General features: G+C 38.3%; 1 protein-coding gene and 1 non-coding gene across 4 annotated transcripts in view; both read right to left on the bottom strand.

Moving 5' to 3' along the window:
- The window catches only part of KDM3A (lysine demethylase 3A), a 64,842-nt gene that overhangs the window by 27,464 nt on the left and 12,518 nt on the right, over positions 1-24,860 (bottom strand). For all 3 annotated transcript variants that reach the window (XM_066267644.1, XM_066267642.1, XM_066267643.1), the window contains exons 5-15: positions 24,124-24,226; positions 23,118-23,242; positions 22,791-22,866; positions 22,607-22,695; positions 15,494-15,657; positions 13,190-13,707; positions 9,627-9,831; positions 5,260-5,474; positions 815-967; positions 582-677; positions 129-256 (exon numbers count right to left, since the gene is read on the bottom strand). In XM_066267644.1, coding sequence (XP_066123741.1) covers positions 129-256; positions 582-677; positions 815-967; positions 5,260-5,474; positions 9,627-9,831; positions 13,190-13,707; positions 15,494-15,657; positions 22,607-22,695; positions 22,791-22,866; positions 23,118-23,242; positions 24,124-24,226 — 1,872 coding nt within the window. The remainder of the gene's footprint in view (positions 1-128; positions 257-581; positions 678-814; positions 968-5,259; positions 5,475-9,626; positions 9,832-13,189; positions 13,708-15,493; positions 15,658-22,606; positions 22,696-22,790; positions 22,867-23,117; positions 23,243-24,123; positions 24,227-24,860) is intronic.
- On the bottom strand, positions 6,327-6,490 carry LOC136332502 (U1 spliceosomal RNA). Its single transcript, XR_010730753.1, has one exon. It is a non-coding gene; the product is annotated as a U1 spliceosomal RNA (small nuclear RNA).

Below are 24,860 nucleotides of genomic sequence, written 5' to 3'. Positions count from 1 at the left end.
GAAACATGAATTCTCTTTCTACTGACAGCTGTCCCTATGTTACTTTCAAATATACTATAGAAATCCTCCCGTTATTTGAAAGCAGACAACAATCATAAGGATGGTGAATGTAGCATAAATGGTAATACCTGTTTTATGTCTTCCTTTGAGGCTGGCTTGGAAAAGAGTTTGAATTGCCTATTTGAGCAGGGACAATTTGCCTTTATTCCCCATTTTGCTCTTATAGAATGAACAATATCGCCGACATCATAGAGGGCTAAAAAAAAAAGGGCACAGGCAAATATCTGAACAAGGCTACTAGGTATTTTCAACCTCAATGTTACAAAGCAGGAGTTGACGTTTCCAACAGGATTACTATTTTCTAGCAGTATGGTGCTTACACTCCCTCCTTTTTACCCTCCTAGTATGTCTCCTCCCCAATGCACCATTTTTTACAAGACTTTAACACATTTCTGCACAATTTTGGCACACACTATAATAAAGTTAGCACATAATTATACAAAGTTAAAATTAATTCATCAGCCCCTCTGAGCTAACCAAAACAAAGTGGAAAATAGAAGTCAATGCACCATGGGAAATACCTTTTCCAGGAATGATCTGTGTAGGCATCAGGTTCTCTGGTTCGTGGATCTGACTCTTCACACATCTTATCCAAGAGAAAGTCTTGTAGGCAGTTCCTGCAAATAACTGATTTGTAGTAATTGTTCTTCATGGACTTGGGCGCCAAATACTTTAGGAACCCATCACCACAAATCAATGAAAGGCTTAATTTAAGTGTATAAGGGATCTAAGGGAAAATCGAGAAAGTTCTCACCCTGTTGACAATTTTTCTTCTTCATCCGGTAGCAATCCACACACACTCCAAATCCACACCGAGGACACACCCAGTGCAGGTTGAATATAGTGGTATCACACACATCACACATTTCTCGAACACCTTTGACAGCTCGCTTCCAAGCAACCTGTCCTACAAAAATCAATAAAGCACTTAGTCTTGAGAGAAGAGGGCTTCTGAAAATGTGCAGGCGGAGGGGAGTTGCTGTTATTCCTCCTCTGACTAGAGTTCCCATTAGCTCTGTTCAACATTACGAGAGCCTCTCAAATCTAGCCCATTGAGGCCTCTTCACACTGTAAGCAGTCAAGTGCAGGTTTACCCCCTCTAGATGCTCAGGCTCTGCTCCCCCCACTGCTCCCACCCTCCAAGGAGCTTTCAATGGAGATAGCAGCCATGGTTACACTGGAGTTCAGACTAAGGTGTCACACAGCAGCGGTTCTTCACTTCTGGAGTCATGAGCCCCTTTGAGAATCTGAAGGCAGCATGGGCCATGCTTTGTCCAGAGAAAACAAACTGACTCGGAGATAAACAAACCCAATATCTGGTGTAGTCTCAGGTTATTCACAGCTACCCTGAATCCACTCAGACTGCCCACTGAAAACCTCAGGGCACTTAGGGAAGTGGGAGTGAGCAACACATTAACATTAACTTAGTGAGGCACAATAGTTCATAGTTGGTTTCTTCTAGGACAGAGTTAGAAACTTGATTTTGTTACTGCCAGGAGTGATGCGAGCACTCAGGATTGACTCATACTAATCAAATAGCCAACAGATTTTAAAGCATCATCCACAATTCTACAAAGTAGCATTTTCTATTCTAGTGGATAAACCCTGACAACTGGGGGTGGGGGTGGGTTACAACACAGAACTGGGCAAGGCATGCGACACAAATGTCGGCTAAGATGACCAAATCAGGTATCAGAAAGCTTTAAGGAGTATGAGCAGAAGGAAAACATTTTCCTGGGTCACAGAAAAGCGCAGTGTCTGCTGATAAGAACACTCTTTTCTGTGTGTCTCTCCTGAACAAGACTGGGTCAATACTGCTACATTCTTGTTCTATGGAGAACATTTTTCCCCCCAATCCAGTTTGTGGTTAATTTATTCATTTTTCAGACTAACCACAATGCAAATGACCCACTATATTTTGCACTGAATTAATCCAATTACTTAGTGACTTCTGCCTTCATCATGATGCAGTTACTAACTGTACAACATGCAAAGCTTTAAGCATTTTGCAAATGGGATTTTAGGCACTTCACTTTGGTCACTTGGATTAGACTGTTTTATTAGAGAATATTCTTAGTTCTCTGAGCCACTATTTAATGATTTTTTTTGTCACTGAAAAAACAAAGTAAAAGTATAAAGGTTGAAATCTGCTTCGTAATCTCAGGAGAGGGTAATTCCTTAGGGAACACTATGTGGTAGCATCTTTCAGTATCACTCAGAGTAAGTTTCTTTCTCTAACTGACCAGCTAGAGTAAGTAAAAAGGAAGAGAGTAATCAAAAAGGCAAAGAGGAAAGGTTAATCACATTTAAATCTTCAAGGACAGAGTTTCTTAATTATGCCAATTTCTATACAAAAAAAAAAAAAAAAAGCATTTTTCAGATGACTCACCTCTAGCAAAGGAAAATATTGGTTGCTTACAACACCCCTGCTGATCAGGAATGATGCTACTAATGTATTCCAAAAAAAGTGTTTTTATATTCCAATCATTTATGTACACTTCTAGACCAGCTACTTAAAATCTTTCCTTTAAATTTACTACTTTACTTAAAAATCTTTAGAATAAAAAAACTGCATCTCTACTGAAAATAAATGCCAGTATCACTTGTCCTAAGTAGAAGATTACGGGGAAAACAACTATAGTAAGATTCTTGACTTATTAGAGTTTCTGCAACCCCAGCAGGCTGGAATGATTCTAATGCTGCTACTCTCCTCAGCATGACTTATGGCTGCCCCCAGAACTCACTCTCCCATTCCCCCACCTAGCTCTGAATTCCTCTCCTGGGAATGCCCCATTTCTATTCCTTGGATTCTGAGATGTAATACTATCCATACTTGTCTGATAAATTATTTTTGTTCTTAAGCTAGCTTCAGTTAGTTTTGGCACCTACAATCAAAAATTTTAAGACTAGTGTGTGTCAATGCTTGTATTGAAACACTGCCTATGCAAAGTCTGGGAAACTACTAGAGGAATGGAAAGGCTTTACTTATAAATTTCAATCATTTGGGAAAGAAAAAAATGATGGAAGAAAATGTGAGACTTAAAAGATAAATGCCCCTTCATGCTTCTGGCTGGATATCTCACTCTTCCAGAGGGACGAACAGAGCTGTGCTACCTTGAGATGTCATGGAGGAGGTCTGGCTCCAACGAATCACCCATGCTGACTGATCCCTCTGGTTTGTTTCGCTGCCAGATCAGCCTGAGAGTGGAGGACACCTGCACACACCCAGCTGCACCCTCTACCTATTTCCTTAAAAACTTGACTCAGGACCATTTTCATCTGAGCTTGCTTCCATTCTCATTCCTGGGATCCAGCTCCCACCCTGACCCAGACTGATATAATAGGCACAAGGTAGAGCCTATCCATTTTAACTTTCTTCAAAATGTATTTGTAATTAAGAATCTTTGTCATAAAATAAACCATTCTGAGGCCACATCCTCTTTTGGTGAGCCCACACTGCTGGTAAAGCTGTGCAAATTCCACTACCTCACCATTATCTCTTAACAGAAAAGGCATTCCACTATTTGATAATTGTCCCAAAGTAAACCCCACAGAGAGGTGACTACCTCTCTGATGAAACCAATAATAAAATCTGTTATTACCAAAGTCATCGAAAGCTTTGGTGTGAAAATGAAACCCCTGTAATTAGGGCTTAACACATTGTTGACTGCTCACGAGTTAACGCGTGTTCGCACTTGCATTAGCTATTTCAAGTTTTGAAGCTCAGGGTAATATAGGATTATTGTATTTGTGACTCTTCACCCTGAGGTTCAAAGTTCGAAAAACAGCACACAGTTCTATATTCTCATGAGGACTCCTTTTCTTCCCACTCCTCCAGACATGAGACCACAAAAACAATCATAGTGTTGAGCTGTCTAAACCTGGACTATCTTCTAACATAGTGGTAGTCAACCTGGTCCCTACCAGCCACTAGTGGGTGTTTCAACTTTCACGGTATAAATAAAAAGATTTAACTACAGTAAGTTGTTTTATAAAGATTTATTCTGCCAAACTTAGCGAAAATCTGACATAAAGTACTTGGTAAGTAATTATTATTATATGCCTTAACTTGCTGTAACTCTGCTTTATAAATTTTATAAAGTAAAGTTACTTTCCTACTTTATAAATCACCATTACTGTGGAATCGGTGGGTGGTTACAAAATTTTACTACTAACAGAGATACAAAAGTGGGTAGTAGGTATAAAAAGGTTGACTACCCCTGCTCTAACCGCTTGCAGTTTGAACATATCTTTATTATATGCGGCTTAAGTGTCTGTTTGTTGCCGATAGCTTATTGGTTGCTTGAGTAACTGTACTAGCCAATGGGGTGAAGTTGCCACGGCTGAACGCAAATTGAGCGGGTCAGGGGGAAGGTGAACATTTGTTTGCATTGGCAATCATCTGTTTTACATAAAAACTACGTCTTAACGTAATTTCTTTTAAGAATGCCTCCTAGAAAATACAGCACTGAAGAGGAGAGAAAAGGAGCTAAAGCTGCACAAAAACGGCTTTCTCGACAAAAAGAAACCACTGAGCAGAGAAAGACAAGGCTTGCTTCAGTCGCAGAGCAAATGCATCTTTCTCGGCAAAATGAGACTGATGAGCATAGAGAAAGGAGAGACCCCGTGGGGCACTAAGCAAAGGGGCGTCCTCGCCGCCTGCCCTGGGTTAATTCAGTTTGAATTAGCAGACACCTTTGCACAAATCATTTTAATTACAATTTATAATATCTAGAACAGCAGTCATTTCGTATGACCGCCAGGCTTTCTAGTAATACATATATAAGGATATTGTATAATCTTCTTTCATTGTGTTTAATCCAACTAGGACATGTGAAGTGTGTTTCAAAAGGAAAGCACAGTGAAACCAGATATATTTGCAAAACATGTTGTGTACCATTCCACATAGGTGATTGCTATACAGTATACCACACCAAAAAAAATTACTATAATATATAATATGTATAAAACATAATATGTAACAGATATGTACAAAGTTTCATTTAAATTCATTATGTATAAATAAAGTATACTGAAGTTTATTTAGATTGTTTCACTTTCGTACTCATTTACGAAAAAATAGCCAGTGACATGAGATAACCTCTGTGTAAAATTGCCGGTCAACAATGTGTTAAGTGTCATTCAGAAACAAAAATTAAGTCGGACTCTAAAATCCTATCCCCTAAGAGATGCTCTTACTGTGTGGCTCAATTGTTGACATAGCTTCTTTTTCAGAAATCACCATTTGACAGAAGTGGTCTCCAATATTGGCCAGGATATACTTTGCTGTGTCCAAATCAGTCCCCACAATGTTTTTGGTTAAAGGCAACCACAGGCCAATTGCTTCACTGTCATACTTATTTGGTGTTAAGAAGCCTTCTACACGTAACACACCATGTTTGTTGAACTGCAACCTAGAAGAAGTAGAGAAAAAAGTGCATTTCATACACACAGAAAAATATATACAACTTATAGTTACTATTTAAATCAACAAATTCCTTCCCAGTTTTCTATAATCTTCATGTCTATTAATAGTCACTTATTATGTGGCAATGTCAGTAGAAAGATGATAAAAAATTTTTCATGCCTGACCACATGGTGGTGCAGTGGCTAGGGCTTCAACCTAGAATGCAGAGGACCCAGGTGCGAAACCCCATGGTTGCTGTCTTGAGTGCAGGCTCATACAGCTTGAACGTGGGCTCACCAGCTTGAGCACGGGCCACGAGGTTGAGTGTGGAATCATAGACACGACCTCATGGTCGCTGGATTAAGCCTAAGGGGTCACTGGCTCAGCTGGAGCTCCCCAGTCAAGGCACATATGAGAAGAAATCAATGAACAACTAAAAGTGCCACAACCATAAGTTTATGCTTCCCTCACCCTTCCTTTCTCTTGTTAAAAAAAAAGTCCTAAAGATGTGGTGGGAACACCTGCTAGACCTGAGAACAAGAACAATCACAGTCACCACAGGAGTAAAAGGATAAACAGAAGGTGGTAAATAATCTGATCAGATATGAATACAAATACTGCTTCAAGAATAGTACCCAGCAAGGGAAGGCTAACCCTGGACAGTCACTGAGCCATGAGCACATACATAGCACTCATATGAATCCTAGCTGCAAATTATGGTGTAAAAGCTTCTGAAATGAGAGGCAGTGGTGGAGTAAAAGGCAGAATATTTTCTTAGTATTGTCTTCCAATATTTTTGGCACTTGAATTTTTTTCTAAGTTATATGCTAGTTTTAAATTTATTTATTTATTTATTTTTGAGGGAAGAGCATGAATGCAGTCCCCCATTACCACAAATAATGAGGTCAAGCCCCCCAAATTTGGGGAAATCACAGGAGTACACACATCCAGAGTGCAGTTGATAATCCTCACCCTGGGAAAACCACCTTTGTGATATAATACTTCCCCGGTGAGGTTACGTATTTTAATTTATTATAAATACATTTATGCCAATCTAGTTGGAGATGCATAAAAGTAGACAAAAACCCACAGTGAAGCAGGATATGCTAGCTCTAACAACCACTAAATTTTATAGGAACCAGAGGAGGAAATGCTGACTCTAAGGTTTGTGGAGCTGACATAAAGATAGAAACAGTAATGAAGTTTGACCTCGCCGATGGAGGGGGGGAGGTAAACACGAGGTACGAAGGGATGGCAAGAAAACATATTTCAAACAAAAGCAAAAGAAAATGCAGAGACCTTTTTTCACTGGTCACAGGCTGTTACTAGAACTCTTAAGTCTATGAGGCACACATTAAGTTGTATTTTAGAAAAACCATTTGTTTAGAACAGCATAGAATGAACTGGAAACACACTGAAAGTTGTGTAACAGATGCAAACTTACTTTGATCAATCCAAAGGAGAAATGTAAGTTTCTAACTGATAACTTGAATTAGAGACAGTCATAACACTAAAAATTGAACTTGAAAGCCATTTCAAAGGGGAGGAGATGGGAAACAGGGCTTTCTCACTGAGACCCCACCTTACCCCTCCTATTGTACCTGCAGAAGTTACTGAGAAACAGACTCGAGGCTAATAACAACCTCAATTTTTACTCTAAACACTGGAGGGGGGGGGGCAGAGCTCTGTTTTTTAAATTATTGTATTCTTTTTAACCAAAGAAGTGAGTTTGTTCTAGTTTCTACTGCACTGGCTTCTACTATGCAACAGTAAGCAAAGACACTTTCCCCTTCAAAGAAGTCAAAAATGGAAAAACAGCTAAGTCATAAAACCAATGATTTCTAGGCAGTTACAAAACAGTGGTTTAAAAAAACCCTCTAATAATATTGAAAGAAGGAAAATATTAACCCCTCCCTAAAATGTTCCTACAACTTAAACCAAATCCAAACATTCCCTCATGCAGTCCAGTTACACCCTTCAGGCAGAAGAGCATGACGACATGAAATCAAGTCTATCAACAAGAATACACAGATCTGTACAAAGCATTACCATTTTGTGCTTTTTTCAAAACAAGATATAAGTACCCACAAATGCATATAACTTTAACAAACTTGTGGTAAAGAAAAAAGAAAATCTCCAAAGGGGAAACAAAATATTACAGTTTACCTATACTGGGAACTTACTCTAGGACAGGCATTATTCAGATATATATACTAATATATGTGTATGTTAACATGTTAGCAGTTATCATAGCTCTAAAGGCTACACATAAAACTTATCATGATGCTTTTGAAATTTACTCAGAAATGAATGAGGCAAACTAATACCTAAAAAACTCTAGTTTATGAACTAAGCCTGAATCTCAAGTTACCAGCAGAAGTATAATTAATTATCTAAAATACCTATGCATTTAATACCGTCCATCAGCAACCTTTGCTCTTGATGAAACTAAAGGGGAGAAGGAAATAGGAAGAAACTAAAGTCAACACTTCTATTTGTGATTAGGGCTAGCTGAACCTGAGAGTAGCTAGATTTCCGAGAAAGTAACCAGAACAAACTACTCACTTATACACATACAAAAACAAGATATGGCTGCTTTTCTTTACTAAGGATCAAACACTTAAACAATTTATTTTAATAATTATAATATAAAAATGAAAGTTTTTGTCTATAAAATAGGAAAGGATTTTTAAAAACTATCTACTGGCAAAGCACAGATATAGAGACACAGATACACTGAGACACAAATGCTCAAACCCTGCCAGTGGGCACGGATACAGGTGCAACACTGCAGGGCAATATGGCAGAACATGTGTATCCAAACCTTAAAACATGCACACCTTCTGGTCCAGTGCTGCCACTTTCAGAAATCCTTCCAAAGTAAATAAATAGAGATCTGAACAAGGAAATGATCATTTCTACATTATTTCTAGTGGCGAAAAGTACAAAATAATCTTAATACCAATAAAGGAATGAGTTAAGTGAATTATCAAAAAATGCTGTTATGGGTTCTTATATAGTTATTCAAAAGTACTGTATTTGCGGAAAAAAGCTAACGTGATCAAGTGGTTCCTCCTATGAACTTGGAAAGTAAGATTTAATATCGTATACACACCTTGGAGATACTGTGCATTCCATTCCAGACCTCCACGATAAAGCAAGTATCACAATAAAGTCATACAAATTGTTTTTGTTTTCCAGTGTACTTTCTAGTGCCATCGAGTAAGTGTGCAATAGCACTTTGCCTTGAAAAACAATGTAGAGACCCTGGCCGGCTGGCTCAGCAGTAGAGCATCAGCCTGGCATGTGGAAGTCCCAGATTTGATTCCCAGTCATGGTACACAGAAGCGACCATCTGCTTCTTCACCCCTCCCCCTCTCCCTTCTCTCTTCCTCTCTCTCCCTCCCTCCTGCAGCCATGGCTCAAAATGATTTGAGCAAAGTGCTGAGGATGGCTCCATAGCCTCACCTCAGGTGCTGAAATAAATAGCTCAGTTGCTGAGAAATGAAAAGCAGCCCCAGATGGGCAGAGCATTGCCCTGTATGGGGCTTGCCGGGTGGATCCTGGTGGGGATGCATGCAAGAGTCTGTCTCTCTGCCTGCCAGCCTCCCTGCCGCCTCTCACTTAATAAAACAAAACAAATAAACAAAAAGTGTATATACCTACCTTAAAAAAATACTTTATTTCTAAAAAATGCTAACCATTATCTGAGCCTGTTGTAAAATAGCACCCACAGACTTGCTCAATTATGGGTTGCCACCAACTTTCCATTTTAAAAAAATGCAGTATCTGTGGAGCACAATAAAATAAGGTATGCCTGTACAATACACCAAGTAGCATGCCTGAATATATTTTATGACCCTAAAAACACTAAAACATTGAAAAGTTAACAGTAGTTATTTGTAGTGGTTTTCCAGAACCTTCAGCATTTTTCTGTTTGTTACTTTTAGAAACAGAAGTTTGCATTTTAAGCTTCTTTACTTTAAAAAATTAAAAGGGAGAACTTGTGAAGAAAATAATAGGTAATAAAGTCTAGATTTCCAAACCAGAGATTAAAAATAGTATCTCTACTCTTTTTAGTTCTAGATTTACGATTGCTAGAAAGGGGAGGGGCATGCTGTAGGCCCAGATTATCTGAGCTTTTCCCAAAATGCCTCACCTTCTAAAGTGAAAGAAGCGACAAAACACAGGCGAATCTTTCTGTTGTTCCTTATCCTTGCGGAGGCTGTCCAAGCGACACTCCCGGCACTTGGGCAGCTGTGCAACAATGTTCACACAGGAGTCATCCTGCACAAAGGCCTCCCCACTCTGCTGCAGCTTCTTGAGTTTGGCTGGGTCTGTCAAAACCGACTTCCGGGATGGAGCTAGGAAAACAAAAGTTTAAGGGATTGGGGCCTCAAATTTTTAAAAAAATCACATCAATGTGTTACTGAATTCTATTTAAAAAGGCAGTTTTCCAAGGGAGAACTTCTCAATAACTGGTTCAACTGTCATTTCTAAATATGGCTTAAGAGAAGACAACTATCAGAACAATCAGAAAATTTTTACTCTCTTTATAAAATCTCATTTGGGGAACCCATTTGGAAACTTAAAACTCCATTTTCAACAACCAGACTCACAGTTCCAAGTAGAATACACTTCTATTCACAAACCCAGATGAGAGAAATATTTCAGGAAGATTTTTCCCAATGTTATACTTAATTCAAACTCATTGCAACATTAGCAAGCACAGAGACAGGTTTACTCACCAAACAGAGAACACTGTATGGAAGTGAATCCTGCCACTTTCACACTCAGAAAAAGACTGGTTTAAGGTGTGTTTTTGGCAAAAGCTAACCATTCTAGTAAAAAATAAAAAACAAATAGCTCTCCTGCAGAGGTCCCTTGGTCTATTAAAATAAGAGCTATCTTCTAAATGCTTCCATAAAATGTTACCTGACCCTTGACATGTCTTCAATTTCCTTCACATATATGTTCCTTAGGGGTTAGGAGCATTGGCTAAAGACAGGATTATGATTCTCAGTAAATGTATGTTTGAAGCTTCAACTTGTAACAGGCAAGAGAACTGCACAGAAAATGTTAATATGGGTTCTAAAGAAAAGGAGAAAAATAGAGATGTAACAGGAAACAACAATCACTATGTCAGCCCAAATAACACAGAGAGGAATTTGTTTATAAGTCAAGAGCCTTAAAGAATATTTCAAGTAGAACTGACAGAAAAGACCTTTTCTCAGGGTTCAAGGGAGCTGAGAAAAGTAGTAGATTCTTAGGCAAACAAATGAAAAACAGGAAACCCCACAACTCTTTCTGGTGAACCAGCCCAGAGATGGGTGAGTAGTCCTAAAGGAAACTGAAAGAAAGATCTCAAACCAAATAAGGCTTTAAATAAATAAGGATCTTTAATAATTACCCTAAAAGCGATCTAATCTTACCTCTCGTTCAAAGCAGGACTAGAGCACAACACAATGAATGCTATCAGGCTTTGATTCCTTAAACATTACTCTTCAATTATAGTGAAAGAGACGGTTAAGAAAGGAGAGAAAGAGATCAGTAGTTCAAGAATGGAATTTTAATTACTCAGATATTGAAAATGCATTATCCTTTGAATTGGACCAGGTTGTCACAGAACATGGGCAAAGAGCCCAAAGGTTATTTTATCAGTTCTATCCTGGTTTAAAAGAAGATATATCTAGAAATAAGCAAGTTAAAACTATCTAAATCTAGCCCTTTATTGAGGAGAGCAATAGTTGATCCTAACAATGATTCTCAAGTCAAAGCAGAGCCAAGGAGAGGAAAAGCAATGCCTGCTTCTGAGGAGCCATACCTTACAGGGAAAAGTGTAGCTGTTCAACTCCAGCTTGCTTTTTAACTCCTAATCAGAGCAAAGGAGCAAAAGAGACGACCAGTTTCCAGTTGAGTCCTTCCCATACTTACAAGCAATACAAATGGAAACAACACAGAGGTCCTGGGTAGGCTTCTGATCACACTCTCAAGGCTCTGCCAAAAGTCCCAGTAAATAGGATGTACCACTATGTGACTAGGTTTTTCACTTCTCTTCAAATCACTTTAGATGGGGTATACTTGTACAATCCACTAAATGAGACCAAGCTGGACTCCTAATTCACTTATGTATTTAAAATGTGCTTACCAATGTAGAATTTTTACTGTTTTTTTCACATAATATTAAAATACTTTGCCTCACAAACTAACTGAATGTAAGGACTGATCATTCAAAAAGAATAAAGAAGTAGAACAGAGATATGGTAATGAATATGGACTTTCTTTTGGGAGTTATACAACTCCCAAGAATAGTATATGCATATGCAATTAATTTTATGCAATTTAATAGCTATATCAACTTTCACCTCAAGAATGAAGACACCGGGTTAGAAGAATCACTAAACACAAAAAATTCTTTTTCTACTTTTCCAACTCTATATCAAAAAGATCCACAGTTCAATCCACCCATCTTGCCCTCTAGTTTCAGAGGCCTGAAGTAAAAACTAGAGTGTGGATATATTAATTTCTTATGTATTCAAATGAAGTGTTTTTTAAAAGTTATCAAAACCCACACTGATTTTCCCACACAGCTGACAATTATCAAAAGGTATTTTTAAATTGTAATAGCTCTGAACCTTTGACACACTGAAGCCATTTAGTTCTCCTGATTCTAGTAAGAGAGCTTCTGATAACTACCATCACTGAAATGCATCCTCAAACTTAATACATGTAAGTAAAAGAAATACAGTGTACCATTTTTTCTACAATAACAGTCTTTAGTTTTAAATTGTGGGCGCAGCAAGACATTGCTCTTAAGCAAACAAACTGTACAGGGTGTTTCAGCCTCATTCTTAAAATTTTTAACCAAACATCCCTTTTCTAGAGGCGGTAATTAATACATTCTCTATCTTTAAAAAAAAAACTTTGGATCTGAACTACCTATGTGAGTATACAGTATCAATCATCTCTTCCAATTCAACCTGGATACTACAGAAAAATATGTTAGGCTGAAGATAAAGCAATTGTCAGATTACTTTAGATTTTGTTCCAAATTATTTTCTTACAACCAAATATTGGGAACCACCGAATTACTCAAGTGAAAGGAACCAGTTAAGTCAGTGGTACCCAACCCTTGGACCGGTACTGGTCCGCAGAGAAAGAATAACTAACTTACATTATTTCTGTTTTATTTATATTTAAGTCTGAACGATGTTTTATTTTTAAAAAATGACCAGATTCCCTCTGTTACATCCGTCTAAGACTCACTCTTGACGCTTGTCTCGATCACGTGATACATTTATCCATCCCACCCTAAAGGCTCGTCCATGAAAATATTTTCTGACATTAAACCAGTCCATGGCCCAAAAAAGGTTGGGGACCACTGAGTTAAGTCATATGGCAAAAGCATATAATGAAATCCTTACAGCCTTTAAAAATGTTGAACACCTACACTAATCCACAGGGTAAAATTGTTGGTATGAACCCAAGTAGTAACAGTTTGTCTATACTTCTATATACATGGAACCAGGTCTACTAAAATATCAACAGTAATAATTTCTGAGAACATTTTAGAATTTTACTTTCTTCTTTGAACTTTTCTGATCGTATAAACTTTTTCTACAATCATTTTCATAGTTTTTCTTCATCAGGTAAGATAAAACTATGTATGTAACCACTACCATCTCTTATCTTCTACCAGTAAAGATCTGTAGAAACACTCACCATTCTGGAGTTTATTGTTGCTTCTTGTACAATAGCTGTCACTGTCCACTTTTACTGAAGATTCCTTTAAATTCTGTGACTGGCAGCCTAAAGTTGAAGGTTCTATCTTTTTTTCCACACAACTGTTAGGGCTATCCCCACAGATACCTGCTTTCTCTTCTAGCTTATTTGAGAGGAAATCAGATGAGGAAGGTGCATGTTCTGGGTGCTTCTGCAGTTCAGGAGCACCGGCAGTCTCCATGTCTGCCACAGAAGAGGTTTTTGTAGGTAAGGGTGCCTTTGGAAGGCCAGTCGATGGTTGTGGAACAGATTCCAATCTGTTTTCCTGATCAGTGTTGGTCTTCAGCTGGGCACAGCTATCTTTTGCTTCATTTAAGGTTTCCAAGTCTCCAATTCCAACCTGAGAGGACTCTGAAGAGAGCAGCCCTACTTTGCAGGCATCTGGCTTTGTTCTAAGTATTTCTGGCTTTGTATTTGGAGAGTAAGAAATTTCTTCTGGTGAATTCTGTTTATGACATCTGAAAAAGATATTATGGAAAACTAGCATCTTAGGCCTCATTAATCTCTCCCCTAACAAAAAACAATTGTTTGGTTCCCCTAGGCAATCAGAGTGAAAGAGAAAGCTACTTATATCAGAGAATGTATGGTAACCTTCTGTGGGCTAGAGTTAAAAGTAATCAGTCAATGTCTCTGCAAAAATATCTTAAACATTCAGAAAAATACAGCCTTAAATCCTTTGCATGTTCTCATGAATCCTGAACTACCATATCTCCCATGTATAAGACGCACCTTAATTTGGGGGCCCGAAATTTGAAAAAAATTGTATTACATAAAGTTATTGAATTCAAGTTTTATTCATCATAAAATTTATACAACTTCTCGTCACTGTTAAAACTCCCATCCATTAGCTTGTCCTCATCTTGTCTGATGACGAATCACTGTCTTCAACAATGAGCATAAGAACAAGCGCAAAAAAGTGGGAAATGCAAGTAAAAAAAAAAAAAAAAATCTATAACCGCTGTATAAGACGCACCCAGTTTTTAGACCCAAAATTTTTTGGAAAAAGGTGCATCTTATATATGGGGAAATATGGTACTTCAAGTTAGTTCTCTTACAGCATAATAAACCTTAGCTTTCCCTCAAAATGAACAGAGCATCATACGGAACCAAAACCATCAGCAACACAAAACCCCATCATCCTGCCATGAACATTAACCAGCCCCATCACTGGATAATGCCACTGGTGTTTGATCAGTGTCATGACCCAAAGGAAATGGAAGAGCCGACTGATTACTGCTTGTTCACAGAAAGATCTGATAATCTCCCAACCCCCCATCTGAATAAGAATACCTTAAAGAACTTTTTGTTTCTCTGAAATCCATCCTAAAATTCCTTTCCCAGTGAAACACAAAGTCCTTTTTCCTGTTATATTTTTCTTCCTTCCTCTAACAAAGGATTTCATCCTGAGTGAAAGTTCCGGTGTAAGGACTCATATTAGACATCTTTGCTTAGATACCACTGACCTTCTCTGTTCCCTCTTAATGTTTCTTTAGGAAAGGGAAGACTGCTCCCCTCTCATCTCACTGCTACAGGGCATCCTCCAAGCTCTATCCTACAGAGCCCACTTTCTTTCCAGTGAATCAATGTGGCTACTCTCTCACCTTTCTGCAGGAGTCTCCCAGACCTACCTTTCCATACCACAGTCTCTCTGACCTATATCTTTAGTCTTTACCAACTGCCTCGACTACACCACCCTTCTTAAAACAGAGCCTTCTCTAAAACTCTTCTCTCTGTTAACTCGCCTCAACACCTCTCACCTACAGCTGGGGTCTGGGCTGATGAGAACCATTCATTGTAACCATGTCTTCCTCTTTTCCACACTCCCAGAGACCCCCGCTTTCCACGTACAACCAATCTGCTCCCTTTTCCTGGAAAGCAGGAAAAGTCTGTAGTATTTCAGTTGACCGTTTTCACCATATCAAGTCAAGAAAGCTGCTCCTTCTTCACATCCCCTTTCATTTCCGTAGTGTTTTCTACGTTGTTCTGCATGCCTACTATACTTTTGACTTCTGAGGGTACCTGATCAATTTAGAAACTCTAAAGAAAAACCTCCCTGGACAACATGAAATATAACGTATGGAAGATCATTTTGCCAAATTTCAGCCATACTAATTCTCTAAGAAGCACGGAATGTAGAAATCTTGCCACCTGAGCAATGTAAGCTCAGACAGGAAGAACCATGATTTAAAATACTTTTTCTCTTTATTACAATTCAAAATCTTGTAAAAATAACGGGTAACTCACCCTTTAGAAGTTTTTGTCCCAAGGTTAGGTGGAGGATTGGTAGCTTGGGGAGTACTCTGCTGTCTCGGGTCCTTACTAGGAGGAGTTGCTGTAGGACAGCTGAGCAGTTTATCCTTAAAAACTGTTGTGTGAACAGGCTGCACAGGTCCCATACTGGCAGAAGTCTAAAAGATACCAAACCAACAGCTATTAAAAAGAAAAGTCCCTAGTTGGAGAAATACGAAGTGCTAGCAAGATTCAAATTTATGTTTGGTTTAGTACTAAACAAGCATGATACCTTCACCAAATAAAAAGAACAGGACAGAAGAACAAGTGATAAATCACAAAATTAAGGACTTATATCTGAAGGCTGTTAATTAAATCACTCTGGCTTTTCACAAAACTTGAACCTTCCTATAAAAAGTTACAGCAGATCTGTTTTCACAGACCTCTGAATCATTGTGCCAGGCCAATAAAGCACGTGGCAATTACTTTAATAATGCAATGCACAGAAGTGAGCTTTTAACAGTCTTCAAATGGTGGCAGCTTCACATGCATTCAGTTTAACATTACTTGAGTGCCCACCACGCACTTACTGTGTAGACTGGCAGGAGACCAGACCACATAGGACTCTTGTAGGCAGTGGTGCCTACTGGATACCAATATAAGCCTTTACAATGCAGTAAAGGTTGAGGACACGGTTCTTGTTCTTATGTGGCTCATCAAGTCACAAAGGTCATCCCATGCTGCAAAAAATATCAAGTCAGGGCTGTGGGACAAAGCTGGGACACCCGTCCCCTTCCCTTTTCAGGTAGTAGTTTTATCCCACTTCTGCCTAGTTTATACTATCCACAAAAATAAATTCCCCACCACAGGGACAGGAAGATGAGACTAAACTGAACTCCAGACAACTAGTCCATGGCTAAACCAGGTAAAACCTATTCACTGTCTTCACCAGCCTCAGGTCACATACCTTTCCCACCACAATGACATTTACGTTTGCCTTACCACCAAATCTAAACTTGAAGAATCATCAAAGTTTCTCCATATTTTATTTTTAGTAACTTCTAATCTGACCTAGAACAACTTTGCTTAGTAAGCTTTTAAAACCTCACAATCCTGAATATATTTATATACAGTCTACTCACGAATCTTTTTCTCATTTACTCTGTAGACCCTAGAAAGACTAATATATACATATGATAAATATCTAAAAAAATAATTTACTTAATCACTATCAAAATTTTGCATAGCTTCAAACTATTTTAAAGTACTAAATTATCTGTTCATATATTATACTATTATAGTCAAGTCGATTTTGGTTGAGTATCAGTTTAGTGTTCTCTAGAAGGATTTCTAAGGAGATGTTTGGGTAAGAATATCCGGGGGGGGGGGGGGGAGAAAAGAATATCCTGGGAATAGTCAACTTTGCCTCTTTAGGTCTCAGTTTCCTAATCCTTAAAATGAGAAAATTAACCCTTTGAATAGTGTTCTTCATGTTTGCTGAGCCCCGGGAGTGAGTTTTTTTTCAAAAAATGAAATTAGTTCCAGAAAGTGTTTTATTAATTTAAAATCATGTTTGTTTGATAACCAATTTATGGAAACAAGAACAACATATATTTGCCTTTTTTAAATGTTGCCTTACACGTTTTGAAAATAAATTGATTGTACTCTGGATAGTCAGGAGGCATGAGAACGTACATAAACGTTCGTATTACTCAAAGGGTTAAATAAGTTTATTCCCAAAGTCCTTTTCAACTGTATTTTATAATTCTCTTATTAAAGATTAACTCCCCAGAGTTTAACTGCCAAGTCACTTCAAAATGCTTATTCAAGGGCTCACTTTTACTAAGCATCTTCCCTCATATCACCTTTGTTATTCTGAGTTGTTTAGAGTTGACACACTAATACCGTTTCTTAAATTACTCTCCTAAGCACCACATACATAAGGAATTTAGATAACAAACCTAGGCATAAATTTTTATCTTATATATTATTTCCTGAACTGCTCAAGTCAAAAAACCCTCCATCTCATCTTCCCTATCCAATCAATGAACCTGTAAATGCTGCCTCTATTTCTTTTTTTTTTTAATGGCCTTTTTTTTTTAAATTTAATTTAATTTTATTTATTCATTTTTAGAGAGGAGAGAGAGAGACAGAGAGGGGGAGAGAGAGGACGGGGGAGGAGCTGGAAGCATCAACTCCCATATGTGCCTTGACCAGGCAAGCCCAGGGTTTCAAACCGGCGACCTCAGCATTTCCAGGTCGACGCTTTATCCACTGCGCCACCACAGGTCAGGCCGCTGCCTCTATTTCTAAACTATCTGCAGAATCTACTGACTCTTTTCTTTGCCACCACTATCACCATCTTTCCCCTAGATCATGTGTCTCCTCACTGGCCTGACTTCCATTTTTGCCTAAATTTTTCACCTAAAATTTATTCTACTAGATAGCAATCTTTATAAAACATGAACCAATCAGATTATGGTGCTCCACTGCCTCCAACAATTCTGTGTGGTCTGGTCTCCACTCACTTCTCCACTCATCCCATCCACGTGTCCACCCGGCTCCAACTACGCCACCTTACTTTCTAATTTCAAATGTTCTAAGTGCTTTCTTGCCTGTGCCTTTGTACTTGCTATGCAACCTGTCTGGATAGTGGTCACATGGCTGGCTGGTTCCATCCCTTCACCGCCATATCTGCTCAACTGTCACTTCCTCAGAATCTCTAGTCATTCTTTTTAAAGCAGTGCCTAACAAGCCACCCCTACTGCTTATCATTTTACTGTGTTTTGTGTCTCTCACTGCATCATCACACTGTGAAAACACCTTTACTTCAATTACTTTCTTTACTGTCAGGCTCCTTGCAATATAACATACACATCTAAGGGCACTGATTCTGCTTGTACCCACTGTTAGACCTCACACAGTCAGCTACAAGCCACACAGCAGAGGCTCAATAAATAAGACTGGCAGAATACATGAATGAATAAATGCTGTTAGCACTTAGTATTTCAAAATTGCTATAAACAATTCTTATTAGTTATCTCAAGAGCCAGGCAGTAACAATGACCAATGTTTACCACACATTAAGTATTCAATGAATATTTTTTGGAAAGAGGGATGGAGGGGCAAAGGGAAGAAAGGAAGAATCTGTTTTTACAATGGTAACTCACCATACCAAGAAAAGATTTGCAAAGGCGTAGCAACAACAGTACAGTGGGAAAAAGTATTGGGTTTTGGTATTAGACCTTGGTTTGAATACAGTTGCTGACACTTCCTGGCACATTATTTAACCTCTAAGTTTTGGTTTCCTCAATTGTAAAATGAGAGCAATGAAGCATACTTTATAGGGCTGTGCTTTGCCATACAGTCTGGTACAGAGATTAGCTGTCTCAAAGCAGAAAAACATCATAAAAATATTCTCAGTTCAGCCACCATGGGTTAGTCAGAACATAGGATCTTTCCTTTAAGAAACTGAAGTATATCACCCTACAACTTTCCTAGGGGTTAGTTCAGCAGGGGTAGAGCTTCCATTCCAAGCCCCATGTTCATGTGCACACCACTGCACTGGTCTCTGATTTACAAGGGTCAAAGTTTCTTCTTACCTGAAGAGTTTTCCCTGAAGGTCTTCTAAACCAGTCATGGCAATAGTTCCTCCCTGCCAGCAGACGGAGATAATATAATTGAGTGTGTGATGATACTCTGAAAAGGACACTGCTGGCTCACAAGCCTTAGTAGACTCTTCCAATTAGCCAAGCTCTGAGGAACAGTCTGCTAGGCAGAGAAGACCTTCAAGGAGCCAGATACTACTGGCAACAAGTTTACCTTATCCAAAAGGATTCATCCAAACAATCAAGAATCTCCTCTACCTACTCCCAAACTCCTGTCATCCAAAGACCACTTTAAAAGTAACCTTTCTGCCATTCCACACATCTGGGAAGTGCAAACACCATGAGATGTGTGCCAGGTGTGTTTCTGTCCTCATCTTTCACTCACATTTAAATGAACTCTCTTCCCCCAATTCTACTACCTGTTCAGCTCTCTTGAAATCTCAGCCAGGCCAGGGTTCCCAAAACTTGCCTGAGTACAAAAATTAGGATAAAAAAAGAGTATTTACTAAAAATCACAACATACTATAAAGGAATCAAGAAAGCTAAAAAGAGTTTGACTTTTAGTTTAAAAAAAGGGGAGGGTGGCCTCCATGAATATACAGGGGGGGAAAAACCCAAGAAGACAAGTATCCCAAAATGTAAATAGTGAGTCTCAGAGAAGTATGATCACAAGTGGTTTCTTTTCTTTATGCTTTTCCAAGTTAACCAAAGAAATTTTAAATGAGAATAACTTTTTTAATATAATAATCTTTATTTTGACAAATAAGTACAGGGTAAAAGAGAGTCACTGTTAACATATATTTATATTTTTTAAATTTCTAAGAATGTTCATAGCCAGGTAAAAATCTACCATCTCCAAGTTCCTTGAGAATGAGAAGATGGAGATGTATAGGGCTTAACAACTGAAACAATTATTTTTAAAAATTTAGTTTCTCATTTTAGATACATGAGTAAGGCTCAAATAGGTTAAAAGAGGACTTATCCCCCAGCCAAAGTTCAGGTTTAAAAAAAACACACAAAAAAACACCCCAGCCCTAGCCCAGTAGCTCTGTTGATTAGAGCATTATCCAAGTATGCCAAGGTTGCAGGTTCGATCCCTGATCAGGGCACAAACAAGAAATCAACCAATGAATACATGAATGCGTGGAACAACAAGCTGGTGTTTCTCCTTCTCTAAAACATCAATAAAAATAAAATTCCCTTTAAAAAAACAAAACAAAACACACTTCTCTGGTGGCCAACAATTAGTTTATAGCACACAAACCTACTGAGCCGAACAATACACTTAGATAAAAAAGTCATGCTCCCTGACCTTAAGAATGTGAGTCAGGTACAGAGGATCATTTATGTATATATATGTGTATATGACCACATTTCATAAGTACCTCCTTCAAGGTTATAAATTGACTTGCTCAATTACCTGTCCTATCACTGATAAACTGGCACTTTGAAGAACTGGTACCTTCCCCTATAGGAGGGCCTCACTGGTCCCAGTCCTGCCTGTATCCCAGGTTGATTCCTCCATGATCCGTCAGGATACCATTTCCTCTTCCTTGGCCCTCTCCCCACCACATCACATGGCTCTCCTTTTCATCACACCAACTCCTTATACTGATGCATTCTCCATGACAGGCAGCGCCCAATCAACTTCTTCAAACTGGCCTTTATTACCTCTACCCAAGACCACTAGCAATGTATCCAATGTCAAAACCTGACCAATTATTCCACACTGTTACTTTTTCAGCTTCTAATACTTGGTATTACTTGACAATATTTTCTGTGAGCTTAATTCTAAGATGCAATAATCACCTGCTTGACATCCTTTCTACAGTAGTTCCCTTTTATTGGCTGTTTCACTTCCATGGTTTCAGTTATCCACAGTCAACCACTGTCCAAAAATATTAAATGAAAAAAGTCCAGAAACAATTCATAAATGTTAAATTGCACACTGCTCTGGAAAGTGTTAATAAAATCTCACTCCATCCCACCAGGACATGAAGCATCCCTTTGTCTAGTGTACCCATATTGTACATGCTATATAAATGCTAGTCACTTAGAAGTGCAGTAGATTATCAGATCTACTGTCATTACATTGAAGTGTTTGTGTACAAGTAACCCTATTTTCCTTACTAATAGCCCTAAGGTACAGGAGTGATGCTGGCAATTTAGATACACCAAAGAGCAGCCATAAACTTTACCGTAAGTATGTCTGTACAGTAAAAAACATAGTATTTATAGAGTTTGATACAATCTGTGGTTCCAGGAGTCCACTGGGGGTCTTGGAATGTATCCTCCGACAGATAAGGGGGATAATATTGTACATTACTTCACCTTTGTAAACTTTAAGGCAAAAAATGAATAGTAATGTTAATATTTTTTTCTTTTTTCTTCACTTTAGGTAAGAAGAGGGAAGATAGTGAGGCAGACTCCTACATGCATCCCAATCAGGATCCACCTGGCAACCCCTATCTGGGGCCAATGCTTGAGTACCAAGCTATTTTTAGCACCTGAGGCTGATGTGCACAGACCAACCGAGCTATCCTCAGCACCTGGGGCCACACTAGAACCAATGAGGAAGGGGAAGAAGGAGAGAAGAGGAAGAAGGAAGAGGAGAGAAGAGGAAGAGGGAAGGGGAGAAAAGCACATGGTTGCTTCTCCTATGTGTCCTGACTGGGATTCAAACCTGGGACATCCATACACTGGATTAATGCTCTATCCACTGAGCCACAGGCCAAGGCCAACTAATTTCCATAATTACCTCTTTATTTTTTCCTGAACAACCTCATCAGGCCTACATACTTGGAAGATAGTGGTATTAGATACCCTGATTTACAAACTTTTTGGTCAAGTATCAAAGTTCTTCTTGCCTATATAAAAGGCTTAAGATTCAGGAAAGCCAATCATTTCCAGATGCCCAGACTCTTTAAGTATTTGAGAAACACAGGAATATGTCCTAACTACTTCAGAAAAAAGTGAAATCCAACACTTATACTCAGACTGGCACTTATAGAAGTCTATATTTTTCTGGGCAGAAATTAGTAATAACAAACCAACCACTTCCTTCAAAATACAAGTATTCATATATTAGTTTACCCAATCATAAATGCCCAATCAAACCTTGTTATTATTGAGCAGGTGGAAGTCCTATTTCAACACCAGATCTACTCAGAATTCTAAGTTTCTTGCCCTCTTCTCATTCCAGGTGTTCTTCCAATTTGCAACACACAAGTCAATTTACCTTCAAAAACACCTCCACATTGTGAAATTGTCAAATCTACTGAGAATTTTCAGAAAACATCATAACAAAAATAGTTTACAAAAATAAGTGAGCCAGAAACTTATATTATCTCCATCTGCTTGAGTGTAGAAATTATGGCCAAGATCTGGAACTATCAAAGAACAGCAGATAAGACAGCACAAAAGAGCAGAGAAGACAGCTTTACAACCACTAAACAAACTGGCCATGCAATGCTGGAGTTAAGGAAAGCTCACGTTAAGTGATAAAATAAATCAAGGTTACCTCAGAGCAAGATTTTGCTTGTTTGGAAACCAGGTTTCCATTATTTTCAGAAGACTTGCGTTTTACAGCTCCTGTTCTTGTAGAATTGCCTAAAATATTTAAAAATAGTTAGTTGGCTTCCCTTAACATGAGGAGGATGGGGAAAGACAGAAAGAAAAGATTTTAATCAAACGATGTATCTTACCACATGTCATAAAGTTATTATCATGTACAACTTCAACATGAATCAGTGATGGATCAACAATTTTCAGTGCTGGAATCTTAAAAATAAATAAAACAAAGACACTGGAAAAATTTTAAATGCTCTGTAAGATACCAGAAATTAGCTCTATTAACACGACAATAGGGGCTTGTTACAAATAATTTCTTTTAAAACAACTGTGGTATTTTCCTTTAGACTATAATATTTTCACATAATAAAGGTGGTTAGCTCTTATATATCAAAATTCCTTTGAATAAGTATCATCCCCCCCCCCCCCCCCGTCATATTACATGCAATTGTCATCTTTACCTCCTCACAGTTGACTTGAAGAGTTTTTGATGTTGGATTTCCATTTACAACAGTTGCGGAAAACCACTGAGTTGATGGATCCAAGCTATAAATTTTTACTTCAGAACCAACTAAGTTTTTGTCACCTTAAAAGAAAAAGAAACCCTTAGAGCAGCAGTTCTCAACCTGTGGGTCGCGACCCCGGAGGGGGTCGAACGACCAAAACACAGGGGTCGCCTAAAGCCATCGGAAAATACATATTTATTATAAGCCGACCCCTGTGTTTTGGTCGTTCGACCCCCACCGGGGTCGCGACCCACAGGTTGAGAACCACTGCCTTAGAACAATTTGGATTATCTCTCAACAGCCCCATCATCCAGGATAATTTCTTCGTAAATCTTAAAATGTTACAAAAGTAAACATTAACAGGTATTTCTATGAACAAGACAGACATTTTCACAAAGCTAAAAGAAAATTGAAACTTTTTGTTTTGAAACTCCATTTTCCTAGTGCTTTATCTTAAAAGAGTGGCAATATATTTATTGTAGCATTTGTAGCAGATTAAATATCAGAAAAGTCACTGAGACCTAACTCATGTCCTGGGAAGAGTTTTAGGAGATCCAAATTCAGGAACCCTAACAGAACTGCTAAGTCTGATAAAAGACGTAGATTGTGAAACTGACCAAGAAACTCACTTAACAGTAAATGGGAAGCTCAGAATTACCAAATTAGTATTTTATCAATTTTATAAAGACTGAAATTCCAACTACACCAAATTCCATGTCCAAAGATAGCTGAACTTTTAAAATATCTACTTTACTTTTAGTTTTCACATAATCCCTGAACTGTCCAGATTTCAGAGGTTTTAGAATATATTATAGAATATATAAAGTCCTTCAATCATCTAGTTGCATGGGGAAAGCAGCAAAGAAATTTCTAAACAATTAGAAACTTCACTAAGAGAACAAGTGAGAAGGGCTCAAACACAGGTTCTTAGAAGCTAATCATTCGTAAATTCATTACATACCTTGTAGAAGATGGCTTTCATCTAAATGTTTCACAATCAGAGCTTGAAATTCTTTACTGACTTCTTGGTTATCCATAAGGGAAAGTCGAAGGTTGTTTACATCCTGAGAAAGGGAAGATCATTACATTTGAAGATAAATAAGATGAGCTGTTGAAATTCCAGTGTATATTTCAATCAGTTTACTCAGAGGGGTTAAAGTGGTGTCAATTAGCCATTTGACGGCACCAATGAACTGGACAGGTCATAGTAGGAAACCATCTAATGATCACAGGTATAAGGCAGACTGAAGTAAAATTACCCCAAGATAAGAAGAGCATGACAAATACTAAGAGTAGCTCAAAGCATAATTTAAAATATGATATAACTTTGGCTATGGGAAACATAATAAGCAAACAAACTAGCACGTGAATCCATGTCCAAAACACTGTATCTCAAGCCCTAGGGATTAGGAACATCAGATCCAAATCAAGGGGCAAAACACAGAGAAACAGATATCTCTATTGTCAACTCACTGATATTGCTGTTTTGAACAAATCATTTCACACAGATTCATTTAACCTAACTAGAATTCCAAATGCATTCTTCTTTACAAACTGTAAAGGGGTCGAGGGTGGTGGTGACAAAACCTGAATGAACAGCCTAAATCTTCACCAAACCAGTTTTGAAATACTCAGTTCCTGGCAGCAGCTCCATTTTGGGCACTATTCCATAGTCTTCTGATTTTGTGCATATACTCA

Source organism: Saccopteryx bilineata, chromosome 3, assembly GCF_036850765.1.
Source record: "Saccopteryx bilineata isolate mSacBil1 chromosome 3, mSacBil1_pri_phased_curated, whole genome shotgun sequence".
In the NCBI taxonomy this organism is placed as follows: domain Eukaryota; kingdom Metazoa; phylum Chordata; class Mammalia; order Chiroptera; family Emballonuridae; genus Saccopteryx; species Saccopteryx bilineata.
This window is presented reverse-complemented; position numbering and strand designations above follow the sequence as displayed.